This window comes from Oenanthe melanoleuca, chromosome 19 (assembly GCF_029582105.1).
Source record: "Oenanthe melanoleuca isolate GR-GAL-2019-014 chromosome 19, OMel1.0, whole genome shotgun sequence".
Lineage (NCBI taxonomy): Eukaryota > Metazoa > Chordata > Aves > Passeriformes > Muscicapidae > Oenanthe > Oenanthe melanoleuca.
In genome coordinates this window covers 3,067,719-3,087,910 of record NC_079352.1, presented here as the reverse complement: position 1 = coordinate 3,087,910, position 20,192 = coordinate 3,067,719, and the positions used below count along the sequence as shown (strand labels likewise).

Here is a 20,192-nt window from a genome sequence, read left to right as displayed (position 1 = left end):
CTGGATGTGGCACTCAGCGACATGGTCCGGGTGACAAGGCGATGTTCTGTCACAGCTCGGACTCATGCCCTCAAAGGCCTTTTCTCCTCCCTGTGTGACCCTGCGTGTGCGATCGCAGCCTCCCACGGGCCGGCAGGCCTTCCACCGCTCGGAGCCACATCCAGCCCGGCCTCGGGCACTCCAGGAACGGGACACCCACAGCTTCTCCGAGCAATTGCGCCAGCGCTTCACCCCCTCAGGGAAGAATTTCTGCCGTGCCCGGGGTCAGTGTGCGCCCCTTCCCCGCCGTGCCCGGGGTCAGTGTGCGCCCCTTCCCCGCCGTGCCCGCTCCCTGCGCTGCCCCGAGCGCGGGCTCCGCTCTGAGGGCGTGGGGGGGGCGGCGCTGCCCGGGGCGGGGGCGGGCGCGGCGCGGCAGCGCCCCCTGGCGGGGCGGGGCGGGGCGTGCGCGGCCGGCGGGCGCCGAGCGGAGCGGAGCGGGCGCGCAGCGGGAGCGGAGCGGGATGGCGGGCGCGCTCACCGACGTGCTGGGAGAGGTGCTGGTGGCCGCCGACGGCGAGGAGGTGGCCGTGTCGGCGCTGGCCGCCCGCGGGGTCTCGCTGGTGGGGCTCTACTTCGGCTGCAGCCTCGGCGGCCCCTGCGCGCAGCTCGGCGCCAGCCTGGCCGCCTTCTACGGGCGCTTCAGGGGGGAGGCGGCGGCGGGCGGCGGGCAGCGCCTCGAGATCGTCTTCGTGTCGGCGGAGCAGGAGCAGCAGCAGTGGCAGGAGGCGGTGCGGGCCATGCCCTGGCTGGCGCTGCCCTTCGCCGACAAGCACCGCAAGGTGAGCCCCGCGGCCGGGCGGGGGGCGGCGGGCGCGCCCCGGGCTTTGTCTGGGGGCCGCGGGGCTCGGCCGGGGCCGGGCGCCTTCCAGAAAGTTCCCGGGGGAGCCGGGGGAGCGGCGGCTGCTGTCCCGCGGGGCGAAGCCTCTCGCCCGGTTCTGCGGGGCCGGGGAGCCCGGGGCTGGGCGGCGTGGTCGGTGGAGGGCCCCGCAGGGGAGCGGGCTGCAGGTGAGGTGTGAGGGACAGACACGGGCACGGCGTCACTCGGGGGACCCGAGGAAACGGGAGCGTGGCGTGGGCAGCGGACACGGCGCCCGTGGGCTTGGGCACGGAAAGGAGCCGTGGCGGTGGAGCAGCGAGTGAGCCCGGCTCGGCTGGGAGCTGCTGGCGGAGCTGCCCGGCCAGTTTGTGGGATGGGGTTTGTTCCTCTCGTTTGGTGTGTTCTATACTCTGCAAGTTACAGCTTCTCATCCGTGGAGCTTAATCTGAGAGATAATGCACAGAAAGCACGCTAAGACCCGGACAGGCAGGCTGCGAGGAGAAGGAAGGCACAGGCTGAGCCTGCGCTTCCCAACGAGCTTGCGACGCTTAAAAGAAAAAGAAAAAAATCCTCCTTACAAACCTAATCTCTGGAAGCAATTGAGTAAGAATTGAAAAGATGGTGCCCCACAGTGCCATTTCTAAGCATCTTTCTGGCTCGTGGTTGAGGCAGCGGCTGTGGAAGCAGCGGGCAGACTCTGGCTCAGCTTTGGATAACGCTGAGCCCGCTCAGGCATCCCTGGCACGGACACCGCCAGGCTGTGGTGGGATGAGAGGGATGAGACCTTCCAGGATGGGTCTCTGAGCCCTGCTCTGTTCCTTAGGTAAAGGAATTGTTTAAGGAAAAGTTGGCTGTTGTCTGCCAGCTCCGTGTCATGTCCCTGCTGCTGAGAAGAAATGTAACTTTGAAACACGGATTTGCCTTTTTTTCCCTCATTTGCTGCCTTTTTTTGTCACTAAGCCCCCAGTTCTGCAAAAGCTCTCACATATTTAATGCTGTGCACCTGGATGATAATGCTGCCCAAGGCCCCAGTTTGCCCCTTTGAAGTCCAGACATTTCTAACTGGGAGCTCACTCAAGTGGTTGGGATCTGAGCAGTTTCATTTATCAGAGGAGCTGCAACAGAAGATTCATCCTTCAGAAAAAGTACAGTTTCACTCAGGTTTCTTTTAAACCAAACCCTCTTCCTACAGGGATGTGAAAACACTGTGGTTCCAATTACTAGCTGACCATTTCCCTACAGAACATTTCAGATTATTTAAATGGTGGGACTTATGCTTGCCATATTTGCTTTAAAAATTCCACTGCAATGTAGTTAAATGGTTGGGAAATAGTAGAAGTGGAAGGTGGCATTAATTTTACATGCTGGCCAATGCTTCCATCTATTAGATTGCAAGAAAACATGAAATAAAAAGATTATGGGGTCTTAAACTCCTATTCCAAGAAGCCCTGAGTTAAATTCAGGATTATTTTTGTGTGGAGTGTAAAGTAATTGAAGCTCATGCTGTATATTTTCAAAACTAAGCAGATGTGATGTGGCTTTGGAGGAAGCTTAATCTACGGATAACAGAGAACCTATTTGTAAGTTGTAAGGGCAATTATGTCAGGATATCAGATTTCTAAACAGGAGATTTATAACCTGTAGCTCAGGCAGTTAGAAGTTTCCTTGTATAATAGGCTGATTTTTTAAATAGTCGGGTTAATGACCTGGCTCCCCAGAAAAGCACAAACTTTCTATTTTTCAAAAACATGCCAGCGAGAGCTGGGGATGTTGAGCATATGTTCAGTACCTCACGGGCTTAATTTGTTTTAAAACAAAAGCATTGGAGGAATGTAGGCAGTGCTTTTGAGTTATGGTTCCTTTGCACTAAGGGATACTCCTAAACCCCAGTGAATTATAGAGATTTATGGGAAGAAAGGGGATATTGTAGATGCAGGGTAGAGACAGCAGGAGAGGTGGGAACACTGAGAGCTCTGTCCTTCTCAGCTTGCAGGTTACAGGGCTTGTTTGGGAGAAGCTCTGTCCAGCAGGGTCCAGTGGGGGTGATGCCCATGCTCAAAGACCTCCAGAAATCCTTTCTAGCCAACTCTTCCCACTGTGGGTTGGTTACTTTATCTACTGAGGCCATGAAAGCTTTGTGGAGAGATGATGGCTTCCTATTCTGTATAAAAGCATCACTTTTGTTGCTCAGTGTTATTGAAAAATACGACTTTTTAAGGTCCATCTATCATTGTCCTTCTCTGGTGTACTCTGCATTTTTGTACATCTCTCCTTCTTCCAAACCATGGGCACCAAATGTTGATACATCTCAAAACCTTTCTTGGAGGCTCCTTTCTGGGTTTGCAGTACGATTCCCACAGTCCTAAAAGTAAATTAGCATCTTACTCTGATGGTTATTGGGGAAAGTAGATGGAATTGTTAAACCAAACATCCACTCTTCGTTGAATGCCTCGGTAACTCAATAATGCTGGGGTGCAGTAACCAGGGACAACCAGTTCAATTGGAGCAACTTCAGCACACAGCAATTTTTGCCTCCAAACCAGTAATAAAAGGAAGCAGTACAAGTCAGCAAACATCTGGCTGTGGGGAAAGCCTTTGATTAATGAGGAGGATGGCATTATGCCTCTGTCTGAGCCGCAGCCAGACCTATTATTGGGTGGGTTTTTTTCAAGGACAAAACCAGAATGTGCCAAATGAGATTGCAGGCCTTTAACTCGTGGTGCACGTCCCTCAGTTAAGTTGTTCAGGCCTGGATTTGGGCAGCCACAGGTAACTTTTGGTAGTTGATTTATCTGCTGATCCTGGCCTGGCTGAGCAGAGCAGTGGGGAGAAGATGTTGCTCCATGTCTTTGTTTCGGTGGCGGTTTTGGTTTAATGTCACCCTGTTGTTTGTTTGCACGGACATCTGCTCGAGTTCTGGAGGGTTGATTTAATAACAGCTTTAATATCCTGATTACTGCTGAGAGCCTCAGTAGTGTAAACAGCCCCCATCTGCCTGCATGCCCTGATGTCCCTCAGCACCCACAATGAGGTATCTCCCTTCCTGCTGTCGGAAGGATCCCAGACTCCTGGTGAGCTCCACACCATCCCTGCCACAGTCCACCTACACTCAGGGTGAATTTGGGTGCTTTTCAAAACCTTATGTCACACAGGCTGTTAGAGGAGTGATGTGGGACATCTTGGTCATCTGCTAAAGAATGATAAATCATCCACATTCTGCATTGAGTAGATCCTCTCACATGGCTCTGCGTAGGAGTGGAGAAAGGAGAGTTGGGGTGCTGGAGGAGAAAAACTCTACAGAGAGAGAGCAGCAGTTTATCTTTCACTGCTGTTTATTTGCCTTTGCTTTTGTTTTTACTTGTTACTTTCTTGGCCCAGTCATCTTCCTCATTCCTCATTCTTTTTAAAGTTGATTTTTTCCCTGCTGCTTCCTTGGTGCATCCGCACAGTGCCGCAGTGGCCGTGGGGCTGTGCTTTGCCTCTCTCGTGTTTTGTGTTTTTTTCTGCTGTGTTTGTGCATCTGGTTGAGTGTTGTACAGATTCTTCTTGGGAAGGCTGAGATGCTTCTGTTCTGGATTTAAATAAATGCGAAACATGTTGATTGTTTTTCTGTGATTATTCAGTCAAGTATCTGAAAACAATTTGAGGATCTCCCTTTGCTCACACTGGTAAATTCCCTCTGGTTGGGACAGAGTCTGAAAAGATCATCTGCCATGGGAGCCTCTCCTAATAAGACACCAGGTACTAATTTTGTGGGTAGACTTTGTACAAGAAATGGTGGGGAGAAGATAGAAATGTCATTAAATTAGGCTGTCCACAATTTTTTTTTGTGGAGGAAAAAAACTCTTCAAACCCTTGATTACAGTTTAAGGTACACCCTGATTTTCAGGGACTCAGAACTTTTCTGTTTGAAATTGCCATCTGCTGAGATCTGGGAGGCAAGTGGTCAGCACAGATGTGGGATTTGTCTTACAGAAGATTTTGTAAATCACTTGAAGCAGCTTTTGAATTTCATCATATAAAAATATCTAAGTAATCACTTTCAGCTGTATTCCTGACTTTATATTTCTGGGGTGGGAATGTATATGAAATCTTTGGCTTGCAGTGCTGTAGATTTGAAAAATATGGTCTTTTCATGACATCAGGCTATTGAGTAAGAAGCAAGGCATTAGCAGCACCAACTGATTCTTTGTCTGCTTTGAAACTTTGCTGGTTCTGAAATGTAAGAATGGGAGATGTATGAGGGGAGCAGAGGGAAGCCTGTGTGCTGTTTTTCATTGTGGCATCTTAATCCAGATGTTGAAATGAAAACGTTCGTTTAAAAATGCACGGTTGACAATTTCATTTGTTACTCTCAGGTTGCAGGACCGAGCAAAGGAACTTTACTTTGTAAAGTAATCAGTGCATAGTTCTTCTCCAAAAATGCATTCTTTAGAGGCTGAACACGTAACAGCTTTACAAAAGAAACTGCAGAACAATGGAGTGTTTTTCCCTGCAATTTTGGAGACATTCAACAGTGAGCTCCAATTATGAGTGAGGAATAAGCTATTCAGTATTTCCACATTGTGCAGATGACATGGAAGCCAAAACATTTTGACTTCTTGTTGTTGTTGTTGATGCCTTTTTTCCAAATTATTTCTTGTGTGTTTTACACAGCTTTGCAGTCACCCTCCATACAATTAGCAGTCCTCTCTCATGCCAAGACCCTAATCCTTCTGTGAAATCCCCAAAAGCATCAGTAGGCTGCAAGTCTGGGGACTGTGTCCTGGTCCTGCAAGAGTTGCAAAAACACCACTGACGTCTGTGGAGGTTGGATTTCCCCCCATATCCAAACTGCTGCCTGCCTGAGTGCTTTCCCTGGGGGAGAATTAGTATTTTAAAAGTCTTGCTGACGTGTTGTCTGCTGTGGTGTTTATTACATCCTTCAGTGGGTAATTGCCCAGGTTTTAGGACCTGCTCTGGAAGTCCTTGGGCATCTTTCCATTATCAAATCCTCCTGGCTCCAGGGTGGGGACAAGCAGTGTGTTGATCACATGATTGGTTCTTGGGTTCTATACACATCCCATCCCAAAAACTGACATCAGGTTTGCGTGTCCTTTGGATGGTGGCTTCTTCAAGTGGTTCAATAACATTTTAGTTTGAAATGCAGTAGCTGTCTCCTTGTTCAGTACTCAGTCTTTTTGTATTGTTGCCCACAGGTATGGCTTAGTACTAGAAAGTTTGGGTGAAATTCATGGTGAGTTCATTGCTGGCAGGTTCTAGTTTTGGAAGAGTCCAGGATGGTTTGGAGTTTTTGGATCTTTTCTCATGGACAAACTTTCAGTGTTGCAAAGCAGCATTTGGTGGGGTGAGTGTGTGGGACTGGGGTAAGGTTTCACTTCTGAATTACATCTGGGTAGGACTCTGTTTTGCATTCCTGTTTTTTTCAGCCACACTCCCAGCATGGAAGTTGGGGCATGGTTTTAATCTAAGTCAAATCAGAAAATATTGCAGTTTTTGGTGACCACACCATGGGGATTCTTCTCCCAACCCTCCTCCCCAACAATCTAGAGTCAACATGATGATTAACTCCTTCTTATTGCTAGAGTTTGATGTGAAGTGTAGGGATCTAGGGAAACTAAAAGGGCATAGGAGGCTATGTTACATCAGGCTGAACTCTGAGTTCAGCAAAACAAATTTGAGCAGTGCTTGCCTGATCATTTGTTTGATGAGAAGCTCATTGGTGTGTGTGGATTGCTTCCTCCTCCTTCCCCTCCCCATTTTTTTTATCAGGGAAACAAGTTCCAAGCAAAATATTCCAAAGTGATGTTTAATTACTCTTTAAAATGCAACTATTTGTCTTATCAGCCATGTGGATTTCTGTTTGCTGCTTTGATTTGACAGTTAGTAGTTTGTAATTTTTGAAAAGCTTACACGCTCCAGGAATCTGTGATTTTTATGCTTTTGAAAGTCGAGATGTTGAATTAACTGCAGCTTTGAACTATTCACGGATAATTTCAGGCCCCCTGCTTTCAGCAAATCACAAGCTGACTCCTGAGCTTTCAGGCTGGGTTGAATACTGAATAATCAGGACTTTATAGCTGTGTGTGCTCTCTAAACTGGTTCCATGGCACATCACAGTGTAATGCACGCTAGGTTTGAACTGTTTTTGTAGACAGATTGCTTTGTGCCATCTCCAGATAGTAATGGGTGGGAAAGGAGGGAGTACTGCCAGCCTGGGAAGTGCTTGGGTTCATTGCAGCTTGGACTTGGGGCAATTAACTCCTCTCTATTCTTGAGGTGGGAGCCCAGATGGGGGACTTGGGGGTGTTCTGGTGAGAGGACTTTCTCCAGCACTGTCTTGATGTCCCTCTGCAGAGCAGCTTCCTCTGTGCTGGCTGGAACTGCTGCTTCTCAGCTGATGCTCTGTAGGCAAAAAGCCACAATCAGAGTTAAATCTGGAGGTTGTAAATTAAAGACAGGGTCAATGGAGAAGCTGGGAGTGGGATGAGTTGACAAGTAAGCAGACAGACCTGTTCAATTCTCTCGTGGGAAAGTGAATTATATAAGTATTTCAGACTACAGCATGATCATGTTTTCATCATCTCAGTTTTCCAAGGAAAATTCAGTGTCTTATTGATTTGGCAGAGAGTACATACAACTAATGGAAGGGTGGAACTAAAAAGATGCAGGAATGCTTTCTGCATATTCTCATGTCTTTCAGCACTGTGAACAATTGCAACCAACAATTAATATGTAAAGAATTTGCAGTCTTTATTTAGTGTGAGTGACTGCTCGGTTGCATCAGGGCAGTAGCTGCGCATCTGCAATCTGATCAAACCCATGCTGGGGCTCAGCAAACCCCTCTGGCCTCAAAACAAAGGGATGGGAGCCCTCAACAAAGCACAGGGCAATGTGGGGTACAGGATCCCTGCCTGTGTGGGGAGAGCCCAAACACCACAGAGAATCTGGTCCCTACAGGATGAATTCCCAGTGATCAAGTGTTCCAGCTGTGGAGACCAGGAATGGTGCAGGGAGGGGAGCAAACAAACCCTCACCACAGCTCAAGGCTTGTGATGGTGAAGGCAGCAGGGATATCCTGGGACAATTCTTGGATGAATCTCCAAGGCACTGGAGCAGCAGGGTAGTGTGAGACATTCATTGCTGGATGTTTTTTGCAGCATTGGAATCTGTTCTTTCCAGGCAAGGAGAGAAGCTCCAGGGTCCTTCAGCAATATTTTTTCTGTCTTTGCAACTGTGGCTAAATCCAGCCTGATTTAAAAATATTTTAATGGAGAAAAGGTGCAAAAGTCCCTATTTAAAATGAATTTGAGTGTAACCAGATTTTAGTTCCTTCTTTGAGGTATAAAAAATAGCTGGTGGCATCCTCAGCTGTGGGCTGAGACCCCAGGGAGTGGGGTGGCAGCTGGCACAAGGGTTCAGATCCCACCAGGAGGGATCTCAGCAAGGCTGGGCCTTGACAGCTGAGAAGGGAACATTATTTTGCATTTCAGGCAAGGATTTAAAAATCTGTGTGAGAATTAAGTAATGTTTGCAGGAGTGAGTATAAGGCAACTGAAACAAATTGCAACTACATGAGCAAGCGGGAGAGAGATTCTAGTTCTGCCTCCTTCCCAAGAGATTCCCATTGGAGAGGTGAAGTCATAGCCATGACTTCATCAGTGTTAGCTCAGGATGCTGACAAATGATCTGTTTGGTTTGTGTCAAGCTGACGGGGACACTGCTCTGGCTCTCTCCCTGTGCCCTGGCAGTCACTGCCCTTGCCATGACAGTGGCAGAGGCAGGCACTGCTCCTCCAGCCAAGCTGAGCCAGCTCAGCATTTGCTTTTGAACTGCCACTGCTTCATCCTTAGCTAGCTTTGGTAAATCCTGCTGGGCAGAAGGCAGCAGCTCAGGGATGGGTGAGCAGGAGCTTTGTCTTAGCCAAAATACTTCCATCAACACCCCAGCCTGTGCCTGGTGTGGGGAGCATTAATGGTACCAGCAGTTCCAGAGCAAATACAGGGGTGTAGGATCTCACCCTCGTGACTCTCAGCATTGCTGTAGGAGTCCCTTTTGGAAAAAGTGTGAAATTTATTGTAATGCATGCTGAGGATCTTATGGCAGATCTGAGCTGCTAAATCCTCTAAACCTGAGCCTGCAGCTTCATTGACAGGGCCTCTCACTTCACTCAGCTCCAAGCTTATGGTTTCACTGCTCCAATATTTTTCCATACATGGAAGCATTCCTGCCCCAGCCTGGGCTAATCCTGACATGCCACTGCATCTGGATGTTAGCTCATTTCTCGCAGCTGACACTGTGCAAAGGCAGATGTCTGAACTTACTTTTGTTTAAATAGATGTAATTCAGCCAGCAAAAGTCTCACTCCATAGGTGAGCATGGGGGAAAAAAGAAGAAAGGAAAAAAGGTGTTTTTCCATTTTACAAGGCTCCCAGGGCTGTTGGGTGGATGAATTGGTCACCAGGAATGCCATACTTTGGAAATGTATAGTTTAATTTGCAGAGGGGTAACAAAACACAGATTTGTTGTCTCTAAACTCATCTCCTTGCTGTGGCTCTGTCAGTGGAGAGGGGCCCCCACCCATCTCATAGAGGGTGCTCCTGCTCTGCTGTGCTGGCTCTTCAGTCTCTGGGCTGTTTGGTGTGTATATAGCAGCTCAGTGGAGCTGGGACTGCTGCACTCCTGCAGTTGAGCAGGGCGTAGCAGAGAAGGAGATGCTTGTGCTGCTGAGCTGGGGGGCTGTTTGTAATCCCTTCCTCACGGGGGCGGGCTGTGGGATTTAATTAAATGTCTGTGAGGTGCTCTGAGAGCCTCTGCTGAAAGGCCCTGTGTGAGGGCAGTGCCTTTGAATAAAAGCTAGAGACCTTCCACAGCCACCATAAAGAGCTGGAGCTGAAGCAGTGAGAACCAAGCTGTTGAATCTGAACAGATGTTGGTTCTCCCCCACTTGGGTATTCAAAATGATTATTCTGCCTCTCCCAAAATAAAGGAGAAACACAGGGATTTCAGTGGTGTTGCCAGGGATCTCAGCTCCATCCCCTCATGCTTGCTGCTGGTTGAAAGGTTGCACACTGGGCTGGAGATGTGTGTGCAGGGCTTTGGTCATGGGCTGTGCCCTTGTGTGTTTGCAGCTCAGCATCCACTTGCCTGGCCCTTGCTGGGGGTCCCAGTTTGTCAAGCTGAACTGAGCCAGGATAAAGCAGGTTTCAAATGAACCAAGCTGTGTGATGGCGTGGGAAGGAGATGACAGTTTCCAGATCTGCTGTCAGATCTGTGAAGCAGATGAAACTTCCTTTGTGTGACTGTTTCAACCCCTGAGAACCAAGTGAGGAGCTGTTGGTGTCTGTGGTGTCCCCAGCCCCACTGAGGGTCTGCTGTTCCTCTGTCTGCCCTTCCAAGTGCAGCTCAGGGTCTGAGCAACAGCAGCACCCTGGTCCTTGTGCACAGTCTTGGGTCTGGTGGGATTTTCAGCATCAGACAGGTCACCGGAACATTAGAAATGTTCTTCCCCTTCATTTTTTTTCTCACTACTGTTCTGTCGCTCTCAGAGCAAATCAAAGGGCACCAGGCTACAAATCCTGCCTTGCAAGTACTGCCTGGGTGTTTGGCTTGCAGGATTGCTCCTCTTTTATCAGCTGATATCTGGTGGTTTAGGAGGGCAGGGAGCTATGCTTATTTGCTTCTGAGAGGTTGATGACTATGAGCTGATTTTTTAGGATGCTCCCTTTTTGTTTCAGGTTGTGGCCATAGGACAGAGGTGCCTGTGCTGTTACATTACAGGCTGCTTCTAATGAGCTCTTCCCTGTAATCTCTGCTTGGAAATTTGCAAATAGCTTCGTGCTCAGGGAAATCATGCTGGCTTCACCCCGTGGGCAGGGAAGCAGAGGTGAGAGGGGCTGGATGAGTGACCAGAGTGGGGCTATGCTGCTGCCACAGCTATGATTTCCAGGTCCCAGCACTCCTAGGACAAACCCCATGTCACACAGCACATGAACATGACCCCGAGATTGTGCTCTGCTTCCCCCAGCCATTGCCCCCCGCTGCTGCTGTGCCGTGTGCTTCCAAAATCGCTTCGTTCCAGGGTTAGAAAAGACCCATTTTTGTGTCCTGAAGCACTGGATTTCACAGATAGGGAAGGGGAAAGGTCTTAATGCCTGCAGCTTGATCTGCTAATCTGAAAGCATGGGAAGTTGTTCCTAGGGAGATTTGCTGCCTGGCTTTCTCAATGCAGCTTTGCACAAATAGGCTTCATTCCTACAATGAGCCAGAGCAGCTGGATGCCTCCCACCAAGATTGCTGATATTCAGGTCTTTGATTTTGGCAGAGACACACAGCAATAAATTAAATGGGTTGTGGAGTTTCAGAGAGTAGTACAGATGGTGGGAAACTGAGGGTAGGGACTGTTTAAGTGCTAACGTATGGCACAGCTTCCACTCCTTTCTTTCTTAAAAAAAAGGAAAATGCTATGGGCTGTTGTTGCAGGGATTTTGCCTCGTCCTTGTCTTCAGAGACCTGCAGGCCATTTCTGTTTCAGTGTTTTCTTGATGAAAAATGTCCTGTGTGTGCTCCTGCCTGTGGCACAGCAATGCCCTCGGTGCTTGTCTTCATCCCAGCCTGATCCTGGTTTGCTGCACATTTGGGTTCCTGCTTTTCTCCCTGGGAAATGCAGCTGTTAAATGAGATTTTTTTTTTTCTATCTTCTGCTTTTTTTCTCAGTAGGTCTGACCTGGTTTTGCTTTTGTTAAGCTGTGAGAATTCAAGTGAAACTATTTCATTCCTTTGTCCCCCTCTGTCTGCATTAATTCCCTGCATCCCCAACTGATGGTTTAATTATTGTGTGTGACAGGAGCATCCAGGGCCTCCATTGGTGTTTGTCTCTTAGGTGGTGCAGAACATAGATATTTGTCACCCTGGTGGCTCCCAGGATGAGTTTTTGCCTAGAGAGGCAGTTTTCAAACCAGTTAATGGCCACGTTGTGAAGCAGAAGAGTAGGTGGCAGTCCTGCAGGCATGTCCCTGCTGGCTGTGTGGGACCAGGTCTTCAGGTGCAAAGATGAGGATGTGGTAGGCTGGGAGGAGCCTCCTAGGTTGGGAAGAGATGTTTTGGAGAGGGATGGTGAGTGTGGGAGAAGCAGGTGGATGGAGGGATGGATGGAGGGAGAGAGGCATGAGGACCAGGCCTGGAGCAATGAGTAGTGCCTCACCTGAAAAGTCAATTTACTTCAGACAGCACAGATTTGAATTGCAGGATTTACTCAATTTTAAAAACTAAGCTCCCCCTGAGCCCTGCATGTTTTGTGTTGTTCTTTGGCTCAGGCTGACCAAGCAGTGGCCTTGTGTTGAGCCACATCCAAATCCTGGTTTGATGTTTGTCCCCACAAAGATTTGCTGCAGGCTTTGCTGCTGGAAAAGAGGAGTCATCTGCATAAACCCCAGTAAGTCTCTAGGTTAAGAGGCCACCAAATGCCACCTCTGTCTGTGGCCATCCCTCTAATTATGAAAATAATAACCTTAGGCAGAGCTTATAGCCCTGCTGGCACCTCAGGATCTGCTGTGCTGGGCTCTGTCCAGAGAGCTGCATTTGAAGGAGATGCTCCTTACCCTACAGTTGTTTATATAGGGCTTTGTGTTCCCTCCTCCCCGTGCTGCCTTCTCCAGGCTTGAAACTAGAAATGGGATTTACACCTGGCAGGTGGCTGGGGCTTAATAAGTTTCCTAAAAGTGATGGCTGCCATCTCTGGCTGAGTGCATCTTCATCTGTTTCCTCCCATGCTGAGAGCTGGAGCAGGGATTATCCAGAACAAATCCTGTTACCCAGCTGCCTCCTCAGTGAAGGAGTCACAGGATGGGAGTGCCCCATGGAACATAAATCTGTCAGCAGTGACATCACAGGTGAAGGCTTTTAGGGTTTCTTTGCCAGAAAGTGGCAGTGTTGATTGCCAGGCTTAGTAGTGAAGAATTTGAAGTTGTGATTCATCCCTCAGTCTATGTTTTAAGTATGTAGTGGTAAAGCTTAGGAAAATCTGGGTATGTATAAAGTGTTTCCTCTTAGGGAGCTGAGAACCCCTTAGGTGCAGCAATTACTGTTTTACTTAATTGGGATTGAAATACTGAAGGTTCAGAACATGCCAGCTCGTGTCTGTTGTGGGGAAAACTCAATTGCTCAAGAGAAAGGGCTTTTCATCCTGTCTGGGTGAAAAATCTATTGAAAAGAAAAATACCTGACATTTTTTTGTCATCTGCTCAAACATCTGTCTGGGCCCATGGAGGTGGTTCTTGGTGGGGAAAGTCATTTGTGAGAGGCAGCTCCCAGAAAGGAAAAGGGTTCTTTGCTCATTCTCAGACTTGTGGTATTTAGTTGGGTATTTTACTTTGTAATTACTCCAGCAATTAGCACAACTACAGATTTTGTCTTCCCTGTGCTGCTCTGTGTGTGCTTCTCAAACAGCATTTGCAGGCCCTGAGGATAAACCTGCCTTGTGCAAAGGCACAGGCTGGCCCTGCAGAGGCTTTGGAGAATTTAAGGGAATCAGGATCCATGTGGATGTTGGCTCTGACCCTCTGCAGTCAATGAGACCGTGCCTGGCCCTGAGCTGCTCTTGCACAAGTCAGTGCTTTGCCTGTGTCCACCTACAGCTGCTTAGTGACATAAAAATGAGGGGCAAACAAGCTGTACCTGTGTTTTCCTTTAGCTGTTAAATAATTCCAGTTGTCCTTGCAGTAGTGATGCTGAGAACATGAACCTTGTAAGAAGAAATAAAACTTTCTTCTGTAGCTGAGCAGATTGGACATTGTGTCACAGAGATAGAAAAGTCCTCCCTGACATGAGCTTGGGCAAACACTTTTCATGCCATTTTTTGGGGGTTTTTTGTTTGTTTTTTTTTTTCTCCCACCATTACACACAGAATTTGCTTTGTTCAGAGCTTCAAGCTATGTGAACTGGTTTGTAATTGCCCTGAAGGGTACATCACACTGACAGAGCTGCCAGACACCTTCTGATTTCAAAGTGCCATTTATTGACACATTTTCAGTGTTTCTTGTTTGTGCTGGTGAAAGCAGCTCCCAACAGAGAAATGGATATTGGTGTGAGCAGCTCCTGCTGCCACGCTGAGCCTGTTCAGCTCCTGGGGTGAATGAGCAGCCTCATTCCAGCCTCCCTGGTAAGAACCACTGAAGGACACCACAGGGTTCTTCCCCACTTGCTTAGCTAAATGTTACTAAAGAAAATAAGTTGATAATCAAGTCCAGACCTTTTTGCAGGCATTGCTGTGCTCTTCTCCCAGCCTGTTCTCCTTCCCCTCACAGTGAGCAGAGCCCCTGTTGTGTTGGAAGAGCCTTGTTGGCTTGGTGGGGTTCACAGATCCTGCAGTGACCATCCAAAGAAAAAATGCAAAATCCCAGAGATCTGATTGCTGTCCCTCCACTCTCCTGTCTATAGCAGCCCATCTGAGCCCATTTTCTGCACAGTTATGAGCTCTTCTTCATTCTGTTTATGCTCTACTTAACAAAAGATGTTGGAGCCAGATGATTTTTCTGCAGAGGATTTAATTTCATGTGAGAGAAGTGGCAGTTTGTAAAACAGTCCATGGGATTAGTGTCACCTCAGCTCCTACACAATATTCCCACCCCCTTCTTGAGTATTATTTCTTTGAAATCTGAAATTTCCATTGCTGTTGATGCCCTGCCAGGCACTCCAGCAGGGCATGCTTTCCCTTGGATGCAGTTCAAGAAACCATAATTTCTTTTCTCTTATTGTTTTTCATCAAAGGAGAGGAGCACCTTCCTTTCACTACTCTGCTCCCTGCAGCACTGGCCAAAGTAGCCATGGATGTTCATCAATCCAAAGTACTGGTAGAGGTCTTGATTAAAGCCTGTGCATGTCATTGGAGTATCTTTAATTTTGGGGGTGTATCATTTAGGTGGACTGTATTGGGTGAACTGGTCTACCTCCTATGTCTCCACATGATTTACCTGATGTCTCCTTAACCCCACCTTGACTCACCATAATGAAACTACAGCAGCTGAGTTGTTGGGGGAAAACCTCTTTTCCTAGAGAGAATACAGAGGTTCAGTGGATTTTCAGAGAAAATGTATGAGCTTCACTGGGAGGAGAGCCAGCTGAGCAAGTCAGCAGTGGATTTGAGATGTTGGCTTTGTGGCTTTTGTCTAGCAGAGCCTGAGCAGCATTTGATGTGTAGACATGTTTTCAGACATTTTGCATGGAGAAGGTGTTGGCAGGTCTGTTGTTAACACCCTCGCCTTTAGGCCAAACTATTGAAAATTCAAGTTCAGCTTGAATCTCATTTCAATGGCTTGGAAGGCTGCAATCTGATGGGTTGAAAAAATCTCATCCAACTCCAGCCCTTATTAGGAGCTTAATCTGAAGCTCAGCCAAAGCCCAATAAGGGGAAAAAAAAAAAAAAAAAAGGCAGTAAAATGGAACAAGAAATGTGCATCCAATTTACAGTATTCCTCTGCAACCTTAATTCATCCCCCTGTATACATTACAATGCCGTTTCTAATTATGGGATCACATATGGGTTTTTTCCATGGCACCCCTGCCCTTGCTGCTCCTGGAGGGCAGCTGAGGCAGCCCAGTGAAAGGATGGGGCTCCATCTGTAGAACCTCAGCTCTTCACAGGCTTGAGAGGCAGGGGAGTGAGGCAAGTGATGGAAAAAGAGAGGGTAAAATTAAAATGCTGGTTAAGGAGATGGGAATTCCTGCTCTGCTGCTGCAGGGCTCGGGGATGGTGCTGGGTAAATTGCTTTTCATGCACAACGAGGGACTTGATTTCCCAGGTCCCCAGGGTGAGGGTTGAGTTGCAGCAGTGCCGAGCGCTCCTGCTGCAGATGATCCCATGGGAAGTTGTACGTCAAACATTTAAAATGCCGCTCCGTGCTATTTATTTTTTTAAAAGGGAGCTGGAGGCTGATGCTGGAACTGGATGCCCAGAGCTTCTCTGTAACTCTTTTCTTCATCTGTAAACCCGAGGTGTTGTGAATGTAGTTCTCTAGGATTTTATGAAAATAAATTCAGAATCCTTTGAGAAGAATCCCAGTCTGCAGTGGTGAGACGCCTTCATTTTTGCCTTGGAGCAGCACATGAAAAGTGTGAAGTGAGGAGAGCTGAATGCTGTGCATGCACAACCAGCTGAAACCCAGAACTGAGTAATTCCTCTCTTGTTGAGCATCTATTCTTGGTTCTAACTGCGTCAGGACTGTGCACACATGGTATGTGGCCATGCTGTAAAGACCCCTGCAAGTGGACTGGATTAAAGCTACAGAGACAGCACATTTCCAGCATATCCTCACTTTTCAGGACTTGGCAACTGTGCTGTTTTCTTAATGCAGCCCTTCGGGTGCAGTATGGGATAAATTACAGCACTGGGCAAACCAGGAGAGTACAGACATCACTCTCCAGCAAACAGTAACGAGGAGGAGGAGGCTGACCAGCTCAGTCCTGAAGATGGTAATTCCTTTGCATTTCTGACCTGTAGCATAAAGTGGGAGGATTTTGGATCATCCAGGAAGTGTGTCGTTTAGGCTGCTAATGCCAGATGTCTGCTTTTGGCTTATCTGAATGTGAGTTGTGTTTGATCTCTAGCCTGGACCAGCCTTGTGTGTTGGAGCCTCGCTTGCAGAATAACTCCTTGTGTCCATTGAAGAAGGAGATGGAGGGAGTTATTTTCTTCTGTGGTTTTATGAACTCTATTCCGTTGTCTGTGTCCAAGGAAGATGTGACGCACGATGGCTTTGCAGCTATGCAGCTGATGGAGAGGCACATAACTGTGGATGCTGCCTCAGGGATGCTCCAGCAAGAGGGTTGCAGAGCCAAGAGGCAGCCAGCCTTCCTCCCCCTGCTTCAGTACCCTTTGGACTTTGTTCCAGCTTATTTGCTTGCTCCCAAAATGTGGATTAGGAGCTGCAGAGCTCTCTGAAGGAGGAGCAGCCCCGTGAGAGGTGCTGTTGGGAGGAAGGGCAGTGCTCAGCCCTGCTCCTCCAGGGCTGTGCAAGGGTTTGAGCAGAGCTCGCTTCCATCAGCAGATGTTGTCAGGCGTGCACAGGCAAAACCTTGCTCTAATTCAGTAATTATAAAAATTCCTGGCAGAAGCTGTGTGTGACTCAGCTGCAGAAGAATTACTTAAGGGAAAAAGAGAAGTTTACAGAATTAGGCTGACTTTAGCACACAAGAAGGGAAGCTGGGGCTTTCTGTAAATCCACTTGCTCGTCCAGCTTTAGCCCACCATGTCTTTTCCTGGAGAGAGATGAGATGGGAGAAGCAGAGCAGTGAAAGTCCATCCTCCCCTGGCCACAGCTCCCTGAGGCTGATGGAGCAGGAGGGAAGGATGGAGAATTCCCTTTCCACTGCCTCTCAGAGCCAGTGCTCAGCCTGGTGCTGGCGTGGCTCTGCCTTGAAGGAGGGCAGGGCAGCCCTGCTCTGCCTGCTCAGCCTTTCCCCTCACTGCACACACAGGCACAGGAACCCCAGGAAACCTCACTGCCAGAGGAATCCAAGGAAGCCTCAGACAGGTCTTGACTTATCTGCAAAGGGTGTTTGCAGCACTGTCTCCTAGGGAAGCTGCCTTTTTTTCCCTTTGTAAACATTGGATTTCATTTTATTTTTGTTAAAACCCACATAACTAATTTCCCTTGGAATCTTCTGCAGGCGTCTGCTCTCAGTGTGTTTTGGCCTCGCTGCCCAGTGCTGGTTTTGAATCCCAGTCCCAGTGGTGGGAAGTTTTTAGAATGAATGCCAGTTGTATTTTTTCCTTCAATAGAATCACAGTGTCCTCCTGTGGGTTTTGAACAAATATCCTTGGTTTTATGTTTTACTTCCAAGTAGCCAGGATCCAAAGGGTGTGTAGGCAACCACAGGGATTCAGCAGGGATGCAGCACTTCTCCTTTGTCAAAAATGACTGCATTTTTCTCTTTTTTTTACCCTAGCATGCACCTCCCTGACCCTGCTGCTGTGCCTGGCTGTTCATCTGTGCCTTTGTGTAGGGCTGTGGTGCTGGCACCCAAGGGAGGCGTGTGACAGCCCCAGTAGTGAGTAATTTAAAATCACACCTGGGGAGTGTGGAGTAGGAAACAATCCTGGGAGTGGATGTGTCTTCACTGGCTTGACTTTTCAAAATATATTTGCTTGCACTTGAATTTTCTGCCTCTACCAGTTATGCTGTGTGTGTTACACTGGCTCTGTTTTCCAGCTGCTTTTCAGCATTTCCATTACAAAATCTAGTTGCAGTAGCACTGAGTTGTCTGCAAAGTTGCTGTTATTTGGTTTTTTTGTTTTATCTTTTTTTAATACACCATTCACTGAGGAACTTCTAAGAACACACAGCTCCCTGGTGTCTCCAGTGAAGTAGTAAAACTGTAGCACTCGTCAGCTGTACTTTTTATAGTTCCTGTAGTCTGCAGTTTTCTTGATTCTTTTCCCTTTGATGTTGGTCACTGTCAGAAAAGAAGTTTGAAGCTGGTTGGATGGGTAATAGCTGATAGATGTTATAAAGTATTAGTAAAGAAATGTGAAGTGTCTGTGTGGTGGTGGTATCAGCAAGAACACCCAGTGAGAACAGTTGATTTTGGTGTTGAGGAAAATCAGTATAAACTTGTCTTTTGCCTGGTATGGGAGAGGGAAGCAGAAATCCTGCAAACAGGTTTGCATCTGCATGAAGCTTCCATAACTGAAGAGCCCTCTATATGCTAGGGGAGGCTTTATTTATTCCTTGGAATCCTGAGTTTTCAGAGCATGTGTTGGCCATACAAACTCTCAGCTTTGCCATAAATCTGTGTTTTGGCAGTGCTTGTCCAAATGCCATATTATCCAGAAAGGAGTAGATAGGGGATTAGAGCAGAATCCTTTGCTATTTATGGACTCCCTTGGGGAATACATTGTAATATTCTTTTGAATGTGCTAAAAGGTAACCACAACAACCCAAAGCTGCAGGTGCTAAATCTTCCCTGTAGATCTGCAGGGGGGCATGGAGGGGGATATTTCAGCTTGCAGATCTGAAATAACCTTGTTCTGTCTTTAACCATCTGCCACCTGCTGATTCCCTGGGATTCGGGACAGAATCTGCGACTCATGCTCATTTAATTAATTAATTAATTAATTAATTTTCCAAACAGGCTGGCTTTGGAGCTTTAAATCTCTCCTTTCCTAAGCAAGCATAGAGTTGAAAAGCATTAATTTGGTACAATCTGTGGAAGCATCTTTCTTGTAGAAGTTGCTCATCCTTTCCCCTCAGCTTTGGAGCTGCCGTAACCAACGCGGGTCCCGCGGATCCGGGTGTCCCTGCTGGCGTGGAAGAGGAGGAGCAGGCTGGGTGCCAGGCTGCCAGACGGAGTCTGGGAATGTTCAGCAAAGCTGCTGGCTCAGCTGAAGGCTGTCCTGACGCCCTTCAGCAAACTGAGCAGCAAGAACTTACCCAAGAAGGGCTTTTCTTGCCCTTTTGAAGTTGTCGGTAATCCAAAGCGCCGCCAGTTCTGTGCCCAGAATTTCATGTGTCAGGCTCCAGCTCTGCCCCATGGAGGGAGGAGCTGCTCAGCTTTCCTGGAGAAAGAACAGAAGACCCAATGCAGCTGTGTTAGAGCTACTGTAGAAGGTTCTGTGCAGGTGAACCTCTTTCTTTGGCTGCTTCCTGGCCTGACTGGGCACCTGGACCCTCAGACACCCCTTCCTTTGCCCACCACCTTGAAAACCACATGTATAGTTTATAATGTGCTGAGCAAACCATAAACTTCATAACTTGAAGACAAAATTTTTCTGTAGGATTGCAAACCTGGCTCTGGTTTGGTTTCTCAGAGTTTGGGAATTTCCTGGGTTTGGGTGTTTTTCCCAACCCCTGGGGTGTTGTGCCTGCAAGGGGGCCAAGGTGTGCTCTTTTCTCACTCAGTGGTGGGGGACAGCAGTGCAAAGACTGAAGTTCAGGTTTCTTTTGCAGAACTCTTGGTTTTTATTAGGAGCAGCAGGTTTGTTCCTGGAGAAGAACAGGGCTTAACATGGCACATTTTTGTGTGTGGTCACTGAGAAACAACAAATATCAGGAGCAAATCATGGCCAGGGCTGCCTTTATGTGCCTGTTTAACTGAATAATATGTATGGCCTTGCCTTTGTGTTTACCTTAGGGTTTGTTATGACATTGAAGATGGATTTTTCCTGGCTCTTGCACACACAGCATGTAAAACCAACACAGCCCAGCACATGGTCAGTGTGTGAAACCTGATGTAACCTGGGAACTCAGGCTGTGCTTGGATGCACCCCATTGACAGCAGCTTTGATGATCCTAGTGGGTCCCTTCCAGCTCAGGATATTCCATGATTCTGTTCTATGATT

At 47.8% G+C, this 20,192-nt stretch overlaps 1 protein-coding gene across 1 annotated transcript in view; it reads left to right on the top strand.

Annotated features, from left to right (window-relative positions):
- The first annotated feature begins 447 nt into the window (after nucleotides 1-447).
- Nucleotides 448-20,192, top strand: part of NXN (nucleoredoxin) — a 45,944-nt gene continuing 26,199 nt past the window's right edge. Inside the window, exon 1 of the mRNA XM_056506978.1 lies at nucleotides 448-818. Within this exon, the coding sequence (XP_056362953.1) occupies nucleotides 501-818 (318 nt within the window). The 5' untranslated portion in view covers nucleotides 448-500. The remainder of the gene's footprint in view (nucleotides 819-20,192) is intronic.